At 43.1% G+C, this 17,375-nt stretch overlaps 1 protein-coding gene across 6 annotated transcripts in view; it reads right to left on the bottom strand.

Annotated features, from left to right (window-relative positions):
* The window catches only part of Frmd4a (FERM domain containing 4A), a 574,646-nt gene that overhangs the window by 162,893 nt on the left and 394,378 nt on the right, over nucleotides 1-17,375 (bottom strand). For all 6 annotated transcript variants that reach the window (XM_013121372.3, XM_040755499.1, XM_013121371.3 and 3 more), the window contains one exon: nucleotides 12,651-12,716. In XM_013121372.3, the coding sequence (XP_012976826.1) occupies nucleotides 12,651-12,716 (66 nt within the window). The remainder of the gene's footprint in view (nucleotides 1-12,650; nucleotides 12,717-17,375) is intronic.

The raw sequence follows: 17,375 nt of genomic DNA, 5'->3' as shown, positions 1-17,375 counted from the left end.
CCCTAATGGGATAGTTTTGGGGTTTGAGGTTATGTTAATGAAATGACTTATGATGGAAGCTGGTCACCATGAAGACTAACCCTGTGATTAGAAATCTGGATGCCGCTTGTTTGGGTTGATGAAACAAGAAAAATATGAATCTATGGAAAACTAGTTAATGCAGTCCATTCCAAAGACTACCCTTTATTCTGATTTCATGTCCTTTGGTAGGTATGCTTCTTTTTTATTATATAAATGATTGGGGTAGATGACAGTATTTGTTTTATATCTTCACTTAGCAAAGAAAACAAACTATTAAACTATTACAGGATGCTTGCCTCACTTGATTCCAACACACACACACACACACACACACACACACACACACACACACACACACTGAGAGAGGTAGGGATCTAGTGGTACAGGCCTAGGAATATGTCAAGTTCAAGGCCATCCTAGGTAATTAAGTGAGATGCTATAGCAGAATAAACAACAAAGCAAAGCAAAACATTTTAAAAAGCTGAGGATGCAGCTTGATGGTACAGAACTTGCCAACCACGTATCTTTAATTCAAAAGTCTGTGACCCACTCCCCTGCCCTGCCTCTACCTGTAAGCCATGCAAGCAAGTTCCAGACAAGCCGACAGTCTGTAGTCTCCTGTGTGGGACTCTTAAAGACCAAGTACACCTCTACTCCTGGTGCTCCGGGCCTTCACTGGTCAGGTTCTGCATGGCTTGAGCCTACTCCCACACTGACTGAGCAATGCTAGTGTTGTTCTTCTAGGAACATATTTTGAGAACTTCTGGTTTCAAACAACTGCATTCATTCCACTCCCCTGTGGGTGACCAGCTAAGATATGAGGATATGAGCCAGTATGGTTTGGGTGGGAAGATGGAATAGGCTTGGGGGTCATCTGGGAAGCTTTTCCCTCAATGAAAAGAGTCCTTTTCCTGCTGTTGCAAGAGGACATGATATGTGGGCTGTCTGGGACTTGCTACCCTGTGATAATACACTCATTCCTGTTGGCTGAGGGCCACAGGGTGTATCTACAATCAACTTCACCTAGTGTCATTGAACCAAAAGTCAGACTGTGTACGAAGACAACCATTTTTATCTTAATCAAGAGTATAGTTTGGGATCTACAGAGATGACTCAGTGGCTAAGAACATTTGTTGCTCCTCTAGAGGACATGAGTTTGGTTCCGAGTACCCATGACAAGTAGCTTACAATCACCTATAACTCTAGCTTCAGGGGCATCTGATACCTTGAACCCTGCAGTCATGTGCATATACCCACACACAGTCACACAGACAGAACACATGGACCTAAAGTACAAATAAAAGTTTAAGAAAAGAGTATGGTTTGGTAAGAAAAGTGCTGGTGAACTAAGGGTACATAGGACATCAATACTTTACCTCATATATGTGTGTGTATTTATTTTTGGTACATATATTTGTGTGATAAATATATGTGTACTTGTGTATACATGTGAGTACTGTGATAGTGTCAATGTGTTCATTGGGTATAAGCACATGAATGTGAGTGCATGTGTGCAAGCGTGTTATTGGTATGCTTAAGTGTTTAGGTGAGTGTGTGCATTTGATGGACCCAACAACACTGAAGGCATTAGTTTATGGGTCAGTTGATTCATCTCCAGAAGGGAGTGAAAAGCAACACTTTCTCCATGCTTCTGTGTCTCCATAAGTCACTTATGTTACAATGGAATGAGGCTCCCAGGTGTTCTGGAGGATTCCTGCAGTTCTAAATGACCCTACTATGAAATATGGAGATATTAGTCTACCGATGCTCTTCTTGTTATTTTATAAACCACTGACACTGTTATGAGCATAAGGAAGGTCAGAGTGGAGGAATGCTTGTACAGGATTTTTGATAAACCCAACATATGGCCCGGATTATTATAGCAATATATCTTACACTCCATCAACAATTTAAAACTGAAAGATCACTATATATTGGTCTATTACCATACTCAAAGGACTCCACATGGAATTTTAAAACTGCTTTCCCTAAAAGGAAAAAAAATCCTTAATCAGTGTGTGCTGGCCCTGAAGCATTCTTCTGGGGAATGGGGCTCTCCAGGGAATCCTGGGAGGTTGCTACAATTCCAGCAACCTTCTTAGTCACACAGGACTTTGAGCTTTGCAGTGGAGCAGAATGTGTCTGAACGCCCCAAGACACCAGTCCCACTGTGCACTATAAAATGTGGGTCAGGGGACTGCAACCTCTACGAAAGGTACACAGGCCTTCTGGGAAATAACAGTTAATACACGGCCTTGAACTTGTGGTAACCCAGAGTCTGAGTCATAGGCTGAGAAATCCAATCACAGCCTTGCTTATAAGGAAGAGAATGTGTTTTCCATTCTTAAAAAACTTTCCCACAGTCTGATCCAGTCATGTAGGCTTGTGCTTCGCCATCATTCAACACCAAGTACTAAGGATGGGTCATTTATAATGTATTGTCTGTCATGGCAACTGTCAAGCTCATTTCCCCCCTATTTTATCCCCAAGAATGATGAGTGATAAGGTTTGACATCAGTGGAGCACAAAACCTAATCCAGCCCTCTACATGGTTATCTAAATCCTGCACAAATACATGCACATAAATTTCCCTCACCATCCCATGACCTTGTCATGTGAGTTATCTGTGACATTGGGAAGATGACCAGTACCTGTGAAAAAATCAGGTGATGATGTCAGGCAGTTAAAGTGTGTTTTGATGGTCTGTCAACCCATTACTTGTCCAGTCACCCTAGCTGACCACTACAAAAGTACCTTGATGTCTTGAGCACAACTACATGGAAAACAAGTTAATTAGAAATAACACTCCTACAAATGATGTTAACAGTCCATTGTCTTCTACATACCCCTCCTCAAAGCCAATGCTAACATTACCATATTACAGATGAGGCAGCAAAGGCAAATGACTACCCAGGTTGTCATAGCTACCAAGTGGCCCAATATAAGCTTTGGTGTCCAGCTGAGATATACTTGCCAGGTACCAGGGGCTCTTCTGAAGATTCATTCGCTCATACCCAGACGTCTATGAAACACAAATTAGCAATGATTTGCTGATAGAATTAAAGGAGCTAGAAGCTAATGTTCCTGTTTACAGAGCAAGATACTGAAGCTCAAAGAGGCTCTCCAACTAGTCAATGTCATGGAGTCACAAAGTGCCAGACTCAGGTTTAAATAGGCTTGGTCTCAGCATTCTGGAGCCCGTTTCTTACTCTGGAGCCAGAAGGTATGACTTTGAGTTGACTCTCTAACCATTCACCAGCTTTGAAACTCTGGATAAGTTATACAAGCTCTCTGTGCCCTGATGTTCTTGTCTGACAAATGGGAACATTAACAATCACCTATGCTGTAGAGTGATGGTGCTGATTGGATGGTCTAGCAACATACTGAACTCTTAGACTAGAACCACACACAAAAATAAATGTCAGCTAACTAAATTAGCTAATATAATAAGTCAATGGCATACCAGTCCCCAAAACATTTGAAAAATGGCTTATTCAATTAAAAATCAATTTCCATTGAACTATGTATGAATGCATATATTTGCATAAAGAACACTTGAATTTTCTATCATCTTGTAGCAAAGTAGAATAATAATTTCTACCTCATGGGCTAGCCTCTGTTAAGACTCTATTAGTGACAAGGGACAAATTTGTGGGGTTAAACCTCTATTTATGGAACATCAGACAAAGGACTTTACTTTAGAAATTTGGTCTAAGACTATGGAAAAGTTCTGTGGTTATTTTGATCATAATTATAGAGCCAGTTCATGGCAATTAGAAATCTCAGGCAACAACTGTAATGCCACAGGCAATGCCTTCATCACCTGTTTGATATTCTGTCTCTTACTAACAGGGTATGGGTTAGATTTTGGAGGGACTTGAGAATCAAGAGAGAGAAATTCAAATAAGACAAGCATTGAATAGCTTTCGAGTAGAGATAGGTCACAGAGCTTCTGGAAAAAAACACCTGGTTATGTTGTGTAAGACACCCTGGTGGTGACACATAAGGGAGACAAGTGCTGCTTCTGGACGCCAAGCAGACCGTGTCACAGAAGGCCTGTCGGGAGCACTGTGGCTAGAATGGGGTGACCTCTGTTGAGGAGAGGGAAGGCCAAGCCCTAATAAGGGGAATATTCTGGTAAGATGGAGGGATGAGGGAGGTATTAAATAAATGACCATGAGTGCAGGCATGTGGTTGACTGTAGACTTGGGAACATGTTCTCAGAGAAGATGCAAGATACCATCTAGATATGATGAGAAAGGTCTAGGTACTAGGGTCGAGTGTGGAGTTGGGCAAACCACACATATGAGCTATCATGGATACATACCTACAAGCATCTGGAGGTATGTGATGGGGGCTATGTAGGATGTAAAATCCATCCATACAGCTGGGATGGTTTGTTACTTAGCTCTGTGCTGAATGTGAAGTGGGAAAACAGTGATTTAAGGGTTGAGGAGTTACTGTACAAGGAAAGAAGAGTCCAGAAATTCTGGAGTGGCAGAGATCCGCATTCTGTCGCTTCCTCTGCTACCTCTCATAGTTGAGGATGCTGTCCGTCCCCTCCCCACCCTGGGGATCAGACTTAGTCCTACTTTGTGCTCGGTGTGACGAGCCCCAGCAAAATGTCTCCACATATCTCCCAGGGTTCCTTACCAGACAGGACAGGATTCATGGGTAGAAATGCAGGGAAAAGGAGAGCTGTCCCCACTACCATGGAGTAAGCAGTGACAACACAGCCCATTTGTGGAACAAGAATCAGTGACTCAACTTGTCATGAGCATGTGGTGGTCTGAATGAGAATGGCCCCATGGACTCATACATTTGAATGCTTGGTCGCTAGTTGGTGAAACTGTTTGGGAAGGATTAGGAGGTAAAGCCTTGTTGTAGTGGGTGTGACCTTGTTGGAGGTGTGTCCAGCCACTATTCTAGCGCCCTGCCTGTCATGATGATCATGGGCTAACTCTAAAACCATAAATAAGCCCCCAATTAAATGTTTTACAAGGGTTGCCTTAGTCATGGTGTCTTTTCACAGCAATAAAGCAGTAACTAAGATGGCATGACGTATTCTAAACAATCATTTATCACCTCTAGACACTGACTCTTAGCCCAAAGGCAAGGGCAGCTGGATCACCATAGCATCACAATATATGCAGAACAGACATTGATCTAGTAAGCTAGTGTCTCAATGGGCCAAAGCTGCAAAATCAGTATGAGAGTTATAGATACAAACCAGCACCAACCCTGGCTGTGTAACATCTGGGTTCTTTTCTGTCACTCATTCTCTCCATGAAGACCATCTCCTCTCCATCTCAAACCTTCCTTAAAGGTGTGTGTGTGTGTGTGTGTGTGTGTGTGTGTGTGTGTGTGTGTTCATGCACATGTTTTATTTGCCTCCTCTATCAGCAAGATTATTTTCATTGTGCTGCACTGTGCCATGGGGCTGTGGGCTCAGCTTTTGTTCATCCTGTCCCTTCTCATTCCTCCTTAACAAGGAAAACAGTTCACAGGCCTCTCGTGAGGGTCCTTATGTGTTCTCTTATAGCACTGCCGAAGAGGATCCATGGAAATAGTTTTGTAAAGGACTCAGTAGTAAAACCAAAAGCAAAGCAAAATGACAGAAAGCAACTTTAGAGGGCTCCCAAGGAAGGGAGCTTGCTATGTCTTCTTTCTGCTTTGCTCATTCTCCCTTCAATGTCCGTTTCGAGCCAAATAGTGGTGATTTTCTATGAATACACTTCTAAGCCACGCTAAGATGGGCTTCAAGGGAGAAATGGGGCACAGACAAGGGGAAGCAGGAGGGCATGGGGGAATGGGAACTCTGTAGAGGTGTTGCTAGGCAACCAGCATCCTAGACTAGTCAGCCCTGGGGCTGGAGATGCTGAAATGGCCTGTTCTCCACCCTTGCCCTTTCTCGTGCTCGGCTGAGCTGTCTGGCTCCGGAGCCATGCATGTGTGAGGGAGTTCCCAGATGGTAGCACCAATCTGATATGTCCTGCTGCTCTGCTCCGTCTCACCATCCCCAGGGAGACTGGCCTGCGCCTTTGTTTGCATCCAACACAGGAAGAGATGCTTGCTAACCACCTCCACCCCCTGGACTTTTTAAAAAGTCCGTGCTGGAGAGAAGGTTTGACATCTCCTTGCTCCTCCCTCAAGGGGACACTATTCAGCCATGCGTGCACGCTTCATGAACTGTTTCTTACTCCTCCATGCTGTTAAATGAACTTTTGATGACATATGGAATTACCATCACGTCATCTGTCCACACACTATCATCACATTTGTTTGCTTTACCGTGTGCCTTTAAGATGTTAAATATTATTGGCCACCCCCAGGGACTGGAGAGACATCTGTTTTGCTCATTTGGTAGTGTGCCTGTTTCACAGAACAGAGCCTAATAAATGATGCTGGCCATCACACTGAAGGCAGAGGTCAGCTCACCATGGCGCTGTCCCACACCCTCTGGCTCTCCTTGATGGGGTGGCCTGGGAGGTCCAGGACAGAAGGTTTATGACGCTCGTTCCCTTTGTCTACTCCTAGCCTCTGCTCGCATCTTTAGCCCTTGGCTGAGGCAGGAACTCCTGGTGAATGGAGCACAGAAGGAAGCAGATGGTAGACATGGGCCAGGCTTCAGCAGACTGACCAGCCAGCCAATCAGAAGATACCATCTGCCTTCCCTGCTCAGCTGAGAAGACATGAAATCAACTTGTCTTTTTTTTTTAATTTATTAATTTCTTGGCAACATGTGCTTTGGGGGAATTCCTGGTTTGCTTGAGAGAAACCAATCCTTTTATATTTTTTAGAGAATGTTAACCGTGAAGTAGCTGGGGAGGGGCTGTGGGGGTGAGTGTGTATGTAGGCATGCACCCACAAAGTCTGATCATTTATTCTATGTGGCCCTGGTAGAGTCTAGACATTTTTAATCCATTTATTCACTAATTTATTTATTTTTGTGAACACCAGTGCTTTGCCTGCATGTATGTCCTTATGAGGGTGTTGGTCCCCTGAAAGTGAGGCTATAGGCAGCTGTGAGCTGCCATGTGGGTGCTGGGAATTGTACCCAGATCCTCTGGAAGAGCAGCTAGTGTTCTTAACTGCTGAGTCTTCTCTCCAGCCCCTGGAGTCTAGACATTAAAAAAATTAAGTTATACACTTGTTTTTCTAGTAGGCAGCATGTCAATTCTGTCTCCAAGTGCTACTTTGTGCAAAGCCCACACGAACTTCCTTAACCTTTTAGAATAACATGTCTCTGTGAGAGAAAAACATGGATGGCAAGAGTCACCTTATCTACTGTCCTATCAGGATCTCTACACCAGATCACTCATAGCACAAGCTCTTGGGCCAGCACCGTCAAATGCATCTCAGGATGGCTGGAAAACTGAGTTGTGTTTTTCCTTTTCTGTGAGCCCTGCTCTGAGGTTCTCAAACGTGAACATTGTAGACGACAACAAATGTTGTGATGTCAAAAGGTTGGGCATGCCTAGATTAGAAACTTAATTTCAAGGGAAAGGAAAGGGCTGGGGAGATGGGCCAGACAGTAATATGCTTGCCTTTCAAGCATAAGGACACTAGAAGTTTCTGCCCTAGGGACCTTTCCAAGATTAGAGGCACAAGCAATGGTGGCACCATCGAATTCATCTTCCTAACTTCTGTGGGGCAACACCGAGTCCTTAGAGTCTCCCCACTTCTCAGAATTGTAGGTGTTCTTTGTTCCTCTATTTTACAAGAAATGGGCAGTTTGAAATTTTCTGCCACCAGCCACCAAGAGACTGGGTTAGAGGGGACAGGCATGGTCATCCTTAGGCAAATTAAACTTACGATGCCCCTGCCTCACATCACATCACACTGTAGCTTCCCAAAGGCAGCAGAAACCAAAGGCAGCGGTGGCCGTCTGTGCAGGCGGAGAGGACTTCGGTGTAGAAAGTTTTATTATGTGAGGTGAGAAAGTTGGCTGAACAAAGTATCTACTTATGAAAAGTAATGGGAAAAGCAGAGAAATGAGGTGGTCTGGGCTAAGAAGGCGAGTCTGTTTTCCTGAACGTGCTTGTCTTCCTGTCTAGTGGGATATGGCCCAGTATCCTAAGACTGCAGGGACCCATGCTAGGAAGAGCCACACCTCCACCATTCAATTATACTGAAAATGAAGTCTATTTTTAAGACACCCAGGTACAAAGGCCCAGAACCTTCCCTGGGAACAGCCTCCAGTGCCTCATCAACAGGCTTACAATGTGTGGAAATTCTTCTAAGTCTTCCTTAAGTTCCTCTCACCAGTACTAAACACATTGTCTGTGTTTTGTTTTGTTAGGATCTGGCTAAGAAGCCCTGGCTGGCCACCGTAAACGAGGCTGTTCTCAAGCTGACAGTGATACTCCTGTGTCTTCCTTCTGAATGTGGAAATTACAGGCATGAATCACTATACCCACCTCCCTCCAAGCCCCCTTTTTTTCTTTCAAAATGCTCCAATCAGAAAAAAATATACTTTTAAAGGAGCAACCATAGGAAGACAAGACTTGAAAAGTTGAGCGGAGCACAAACATGTTCGATGACCCAGCTCCAGCCGCCAAAGCCTCAAGGAGAAAGACACTGACTCAGAAACACAGATGAGGGTGGCTGGCCTCTTACTCTGAGGAAGGTTGTTTTGCTTTGCTTGATGTTTTTTTAGTAAATATGTCAGTATTAGGAAGTTTTGGATGACAGAGCAAGGCACTACGCATTGGGGGGTGACCAGGGTGCTGCCTGTACACACTCCTGATGTGGACGAACACTCATGTCATTTCTGCACAAGGACACAAGGAGCTACACAAGTATCAAACACTTGCCCATGAATTTAGGGTAAATTCCTGGCAGGTTCTCCAGGTGCTCTGTTGACTTCCTGTCCTCCCTCATAGGGGTCAGGTTTCATTTACTAGGGCAATTGGGATCTGGAAGCAGACTTTACAAGCTGCTTTATAGGATAAGCGTCTGCTGACAGAACTGTGACCACATCTCTTTTCTGGAAACATTATGCTAACAGTGATCAAGTTGACATGACTACATGAAATTATTTATGTGGCTGTCTAGTTCCCAGCACCCCCGGTTGATGGCCAGCAAGAGAGAGTGAGCAGTTGAAGACAGGTCAGCTTGCTTATGTGACATTTATGCTACAGGTTTACATGCTTCCGGGAGACAGACGTGAAGCCAGAAGAAGCTCCTGAAATCATGGCAAATAGCTGCTGACTACAGCAGAACTTCGGCTACTTCTCATGAATGTCTCTCGATAACCAACCTGTGTCAGCCTGTTTGCTTCTCTGTGAGAGACAAATGATTCCTCCAAACTTGACCTTGCCAGGTAAATGGGGCCTAGAAAAATGCCTTTCTCCTTCCCTCCCCAGCTCTGGGACTCCAGGCCAAAATGTTCTAAAAAGTACTTCTTAGTCCAAGGAGTATCACTTTCAATAGTTCTACATTTTAGTGTCTAAACTTATTACTCTACAAACATAAAGTATCAAAACCAAGAATATGACAGGGGAGTCTAAACCAAAGTACCACAGAGATAACCGCACATCAGTGTTCATTTCAGCAATACTCACAATAGCCAGGGTTTGGAGCCCAATTAGAAGCTCATCAACAGATAAATGGATAAGGAAAATGTGGTATACATGTAAAATTGAGTTTTTAGCCAGTCATAAAAAGAATGAAATTGCATCCTTTGAGTGAAAGTAGATGTTATACCTACTTTCAGGTAGACGTAGAGCCCATCATGTTAAGTGAAACAGGCTTTCTCTCATATGTAGAATCTGGATTTGAACACATATGACAAGAAAGATAGTAGAATGCAGACTGTGGGATGGGGAGGAAGCGGTCTAAAGAGGGAGGGAAGAAGGGTAATAGAGACAGACAAGGAAAACTGTACATTTTATCTCACACATACAAATATAGATTTAGTGATGTGTGTGCATGCAAGCGTGCAGACACGTGCATGGTGGAACGCTTGGGAGGAACACGCAGACCAGTGTGAGGGGAGGAGGAAGAGTAAGGGAGGGCAGTGGGGGACAGATGTAAGCCAAATACAGTGAAAAATATAAAATTGTCATAAGGACAACCAGTAGTTTTTTGTAAGCTAACCAAAACATTAGTAAAAGGAACACACAGGTATGGAGTAAAACCTAGAGGTTGGTCCACATGAGCTGGAGAATAGGGCTGCAATCCTGAACAACAGAACTTTGTGAGAAGGAAGAAAAATGGCTTTTGTCCAATAGCTTTAGCCCAATTTCTCCCCATTATGCTGAGTCCCACTCTGCCATGGAATTTGGAATCTTTTTATATGTGTGTGCATACATATATAGATATGTATACACTGTGTGTTTTAAAACATATCCTAAGCAGTTGGTACTATGGCAAGAAGTCCTCCAAGGAAACAATAGGAAGGTGCCTTAGGTTCATACATTCTTTCATTCAACAGTAACTATTCAGTGACACTACATGCCAGACATCAGGCTGGGCACTAAGGACACAGTGGTTATAACACAAATAATGCTAAGAAAGTCTGACTTGGGTTGTAAGGAAGAAACTCATGTTAGGAGCAGCTAAGGGTAAGTCACTGGGGATAAGATGGGGAAGGCCTTCTATTCTGTGAACTGTTTGTAGACCGAATAGAAATTAGCCATGCTCATGGGACAAGATATAGGAATGTTGGGGTTGCAGGAAGATGGACTAAGTGGGAAAGCATTTCCCACAAAGGGTGGGGAGAACATGAGTTTCCTGATTGCCTAATGAAATACTCTTTTGACATTATAGGGTTCAAAATAATTGTTCTCAAACTATATATCAGTAATTAAATTTTTCTTGGACAAGTCATCTCAGCTGTCTCCATTCATACCAAGAGGATCCTGCTAATCAGCAGTAACTAAGCTACTCTTTGTGGTCTCATTTCCTTTTCCAGAAGGTGGCTTCTAAGTGCCCAAACTTGGGTTTCAGAAAAGCATGTGAAGCACACCCCACAGACCACTTCTCTATAAACTCCTCCACAGATTCTTAAAATTTAAAGTGCCAAATGTCGGCACATGGAAGGCTCCTCTACTTGAAACATTTTTGTTCAGTATACATTTTCCCTGTATTGTCTCACTCACCCAAATCAACCCACAGGCTGTAGGCCACGGAATGTAGCCTAATAAGGACATAATCTAAAATGTGGGTAAGCTACACAGGATGATAAGGTAATCACCGCACTTATTTGTAATAGTGGAAAAATTGTAAGACAGAAAAACAGCAACCTTAAAGTGCAACTAAATGGGTGAGTGATTAGATAACAATGATATATCCATTTCTGGAATTTAGTCAGCTCTTAACAAGATAACAATTTACCATGCATAGGAAATGCTAGGAAGGACACAGATATGTGGGAGAATAAAGTACAAAGCATTATGCATATATTATAATTGCAACTCTGCAACACATATAAATAGGACAATGCTGGAAAGAAATCCCACCAGCATAAGAATAATAACTGCTGTGTGTGATGCGATTATGAGTCTTCCCAATTTTCTATAACACATTTATAATGGCTTTGTTATTGGAATCCTGTTGAAAGCATTAACTCTTAAAGTTGGTAATTGGATCATTTTTCAAGTCCAAGCAGCAAGTCCAAGGCCACAGAGACAAATCTGCATATAAATAATTTGTAATGTCTTGTTTGCCCTGAGAATGAGCACGTAGGCTGCATTCCATCCCTATGATGAACTGAAATATCTTCATGGCAAGATATCCTGCAGTTGCTGGACTTGGTGCTCATGTTTGTAATCCCAGCACATACATGTGCGCGTGCGTGCACGCGCACACGCATGTGTGTGTGTGTGTGTGTGTGTGAAAGGAGACTATCCTGAGAACAACATCAGAGAATATCAAACCAATAGAGTCAGAAAAGTTGGAATTGAACCAGATTTCAAAGGTATTTAAGCAAGGTTTGGGATCAGCCCCTCATTCTTGAGGCTCTGGGTAAAGCAATGACCCTCTCAAGAGCCACATGGGCACAGCTGGGACCTGGGTTTCTGATGCCTTCTGTGACCTCCTGATATTTTTTCATGTATGCTCTCAGTTTGGCGAGAAATACGTTGATTTCCCATCTCAGTTTCTCCAAATGTTTGCCATTGATGGAGACAGCAACCCAGGCCACAGGGTAAATGGGGGGGGGGTGGATGTTAGCCCTCAGGAGACAGACAAAGAGCAGAGGTGTTTTTTCTTTCTTCAGGGTCTATGAAAGCTTAATTTGAAAAAAAGGAACTCTTTCCCCTCTGAGGAGACTGCATCAGTTTTAGTGACACAGGAGTTATTTAGGTTACAATGCTGTTAACTCCTTCCAAGCAGAAAGAATAGGTAATGGTAGCTGCGGAAATTCCATTTCTAGAAGTTCTTAACAATAGGTTATATATACATCTGGCCTTGAATAGCAGAGGCATGCTGTACATAGAAATAGAATGAGCAAAAATAGCATACACACAAAATTCCTTGGCGTGTCTCAACCATTGTCACACTGGTTTCGTTAAATAGAGATATAAAAACAGTAGACAGCCCCTTCCATTCATCACCAAATCTATCTCTGACATACATTCATTAATCACAGAAGAAACTAGGGAAATGGCCCCAGAGGGACTTACCTGTACTAGGAGCTCCAGCTTCCTGTCATCAAGGAGATGTACTTGACATCGACGGCCCTCCGTCATCTAAGGGAGAAGAAAACCAATGGTCACTGAGAATCTAGAATGCAGAAAAAGTTCTTGAAGGTCTGTAGGCTGAACTCCACCAGGCACCATCCCTTGTCTGAGGCTTCCCTCACTGGGAGTTGGCCATATAATACCAAGAAGTGGCTGGACTATTGGTCATTCCAGAAAACATCTATGGAGTCCTTTCTGTGTACAAACAGGTATGATGGAGCTTGTTGACAGTGGCACAGGGATGGTTTCTGTGTCTTCAGGTGTTTATAGCCCATGGAGCAGATGTAAAATGAATTAGTAAACACATCTCTAACATAGTACTGGATGGTGGTGTTATTATCCTTTATTCACTCTATAGTATCTGTCACCATGAGCAAAAGTCAAAGCTCAGGATCCTATGTCAGCCTCTCTTTCATCGTTTCCCTTGCTGACCTCCAAAAAATGAGGCCTAGCATACCTGGAAAGCCCTAGGCCACAGAGACAGTCTCAAGAAACAGGACAGTACAGACTATCACCTGAGGTTGACTTCTGGCCTCCACATGGGGGTATACATATAGACTGTACTTGTATACACTTATATTAAACACAAACACATCCACACACACAGCATCTGTAGACTTTGACTATTACCTTTATTATTATTTTAATTTTAAATAGCTTGTTTCACATGTCAATCCCAGTTCCCTCTCCTTCCCCTCCTCCTGCTCCCCCACCATCCCCCCAGCCTCCCACCCTATTGCCACTCCCTTCCACATAGGGGATATCTAGAGTCTGTCATTTCACTCAGGGCAGGGGCCAGGATTACCTTTATTTTTAAGATAATTAATCATTAATATAATTATCAAAATTTAATTTTGATAATGGTTATATTTTATACATGGCACCCAAAAAATCTGTAAAAACAAACAAAAAAACAGCAGTTAGATTTTACTAGCTGGATCCAACACCACTGCTAAGGTTCAGTGATCCATGGGCCCCTTCCAGCTCAATATCTCTCATTACTCTACAGCAGCGGTTATCAACCTGTGGGGTGTGGCCCCTTAGGAGGTGGGGTCGAATGACCATTTCACAGGAGTCACACATCAAGAACCCTGCATATGGGATATCTATATTATAATTTATAGCAGCAGCAAAATTACAGTTATGAAGTAACAATGAAAATAATTTTATGGTAGGGGTCACCAGGAAGGGTATTAAAGGGTCACAGCAGCATTAGGGAGGCTGAGAACCTCAGCTCTGAAGCCTCTCTAAGGACAGCTCTTTCCCCCAGCGACCAGGTACAGCCACAGTAAACACATGAAAGGATGCTTATCACTCTTCATCAAAGCAAGTCCTTGTGAGTGCCTTGTTCAGGGAAGACGGAAAGGACACCAAGTCTTATTCCCCAGGAGTTATTCCACCAAGTCCAAAGCTGTCATGAATCCCATGAAAAAAATGGCCTCTCTTTCTCCAAAGATGGCAGCCACCAACCTCCCTTCTATGGCATCAGATCTCTCTAGTTGGGGTGATAATTCACACAGCACTGCTGTTTGCACACTGCTAATCTCAAAGAGCTCTTGATCCTGAGTTGTGACAATGACTTAGCAGTCAGGTTCCACATGATTCAGATCCCAACAAAGGGATTAAAACAGATTTAAAATGGGAGGGGGTACTTCAGCTTGCTATTTTGCAAATACTAGCTCAGACAGGTGGCTTCAGGCATGATGTGGCTCTTCCAGAAGTCATTTCTAACCTTTGAGTCTTAGGTAACTCCAGGGACTCCATTAACCTTGATCATGGAGGCATCATCCCAGGCTGATGTTATTTTACAACAATAACCAAAACCCATCTTTATCTCAATCACTCCCCTATTGAGTTGAATGAAAGTCATTACAACTTTAAATTAGATTGAAATCTATGCTGCTTTGCCAACACATAGAAAGGAGTCTTTCATCCAAAAAAGTCACACCAAAAATGTTAACTTCCAGTAACAACAGGCACCTGATAGCCACGGCATAGGCACTTTGGATATGATTTTGGAACTAGAATCATTCAGCTCTCATTAGAATTGCTGTGTATGAGCTTGTCCTAGGAAGGAATGTGGTACAACCATCTTTCGTACTATTTTGAAGTTCTTTAAAAACAAACAAAAGCAAAGAAAACACTCATTCCAGGCCTGAGAAGGTGGCCTGTGCCTGTAATCCCAGCAGTTCAGAGGTGGAGGGAGGCAAATCAGGACTTTAAGACCATTCTATGCTACATAGTGATACTGAGGCCAGCCTAGGGTACATGAGACTCAGTCTCAAATAAAAATAAAAGGCAAAACAGAACAATAAAAATAAACAGAAATGTCAGGATGTTTAAGGCCATCTTTGGCTCCATATCAAGTTCTGGGCTAGCCTGTGGTACATCTCAAAAGTCAAGAGGGCAAGAAAGAGTTTGCAAAGGAAATACTGTTTGTCCTTTCCATCTCTCCAATGACAAATTTAGCTTTATCCCATACATATACACAGATTTTGGGTTATATAACGATATTCTAATAAATTTTATGAAAACAAATTGGTACCCGAAAGACATTACTGTAGCAAAAAAGTTTTTTGTTTTGAGAAAGGGTCTCACTATGTAGCCCTGGCTGGCATGAACCTAGGTGTATAGATCAGGCTGGTCCCTAACTCACAGAGATTCTGCCTCTGCCTCTGCAGTATTTGCATTAAAGGCATGCACCACCAAGCTATAAAAAGGAAGCAGAGGGTCATTTTATCAAAATATGTCATTGCACATAAGGTTCAGACTTACAAATTTACCTCTTAGACCTTGTTTTCTTCTGAAAAATAAAATTCCCACTAAAATTAAATAACATCAGTTTATCTCCTTGGTACATTGAGTTACTATGTATTGAGATGTTGATGTTGTATTTATTGTAAGTGTGCTTCCTGCCTCCCTTGCAGAAAACAAAATAATCCCACAAAAGTTGGCATGGAGAGGAGTCAGAACAGAAGCCCTTTGAGTCACCGAGGAGGGCACAACTCTCTTCTTATAGCACCGCTGTGGCTTGTGTTTCCAAAGGGCACCTGTTCATTGTTTCCTTCTCGAGTAATATTGGAGCACCCAGTTTTCATCATCAGTTCAAATCAGGCTCACTCTTGTGGGTGCATACAAAGAGCAGACATCTGTAGCATTGTTTGGTTTGCTAGGCACCCTGATATTTCTTCTCAGTCCTCACAATTGTAAAACAATACTGCTTGCTCCGCCACCCCCACCTCCCCCCACACTCTCTACAGCTGCACAGGCCCAATGGGAGCCCTGGCAATCACCCTCACAGGAAATCCTTTGGAGAACAAGGCTGAATGTCAGCTGGCTCCGGTTCTAACCATAAATCACCTTGCTGCCTAAACATTCTATAGGAACGTGCGTATGCCAAGTACACCAACATTTCTAGGCATACTTGAAGAAGTGTTATTTTTAAAGTGTGGTATCCAACTTTGCTGTTAAGATACATGTAGACTCATAAAGAGCAGACTCATGCTCAAGGAAAAGTAATACAGTCAGATATGAAATGATCTGTGTATTATAAAGTTGCCAATAAAGCCGTCCTGCACAGGGGCAGGAATCAGGAATGCAGCGATGATATATGATGACACAGGAGGTGGTAAGCTTCTGGCTTACAGGTGGGTCCTCTCTGCCTGCCCCATCCATGTACTATGCACTATTTAACAACTCGTTCAGAAAACAAAACAACAACAACAAAACAATGACACAATGAAACTCTTTACTTCGGAGGCTAGCTTAAAAGTATCAGTAAAAGATCAGTTAAAAGATGATTCAAGAAGAAAACATCTAGTCTAGAAAGGTGAAGGTGTTGTTAGATTAGCCGCAGGGAATAGGGTTGACAAGACTCCTCCTCAGACAATCAGTTTAATAGTGCCTATTTTTAACATAAACCCAAGTACTTTAGAGGGCTGGGGAGACGACTGTTTATAAAGTGCTTGCCTTGCAAATACAAGGGACTGAGTTCCATTCCCAGGACCCATGGAGAGGATGTCATTAAAAAAGCCCTTCCAATGACCTCCCCAGGTTCTAGTGGATAGTTCACACCCAGTGCCCGCACAGATGGCCCTGATTAAATGGGTCACAAAACAAAACCCAGGATCATAAATCTGGGGAAGGGATTGGTAGAGATGTTGGGTGAGTGATAGGGATGGGAGGGAGATAAAGGAGTAAAAAGCAGTCAGAATTTATTCTAGGCATGTATAAAATTGCCAAATAACAAAGTTTACCATCAGGAAAAAATGGGCATGATAGCATAAGTTTGTAATCCGAGTACTGGGGAAACGGAGCCAGGAAGATGCCTGCGACTTGTGTCTCTTCCAACTCCTTGGCAAGTTCTAGGCCAGTGAGAGACCCTGTCTTAAAAAACAAGGTAGGCAGTGCCTGAGGAATGACACCTGAGGTTGTCCTCTGGCCTGCACACCCCACACCCTCCACATGGGTAGGCACACCCCTTCACACAAACATACATGCACAATGTATATACAAGTGCACATGTGCACACATGTACCAGTAATCAACAAATCACAAACGGGGTTGCCCTATTGGCCACAGTATACACAACTGGACGTTGGGGCACCTTCTTTCCCCATAGACAGAAAAAACAGGTGACCAGAGTGACTCATTGTAGGCATAGCTAGT

The sequence above is a fragment of the Mesocricetus auratus genome, unplaced genomic scaffold (assembly GCF_017639785.1).
Source record: "Mesocricetus auratus isolate SY011 unplaced genomic scaffold, BCM_Maur_2.0 Super-Scaffold_100013, whole genome shotgun sequence".
In the NCBI taxonomy this organism is placed as follows: domain Eukaryota; kingdom Metazoa; phylum Chordata; class Mammalia; order Rodentia; family Cricetidae; genus Mesocricetus; species Mesocricetus auratus.
This window is presented reverse-complemented; position numbering and strand designations above follow the sequence as displayed.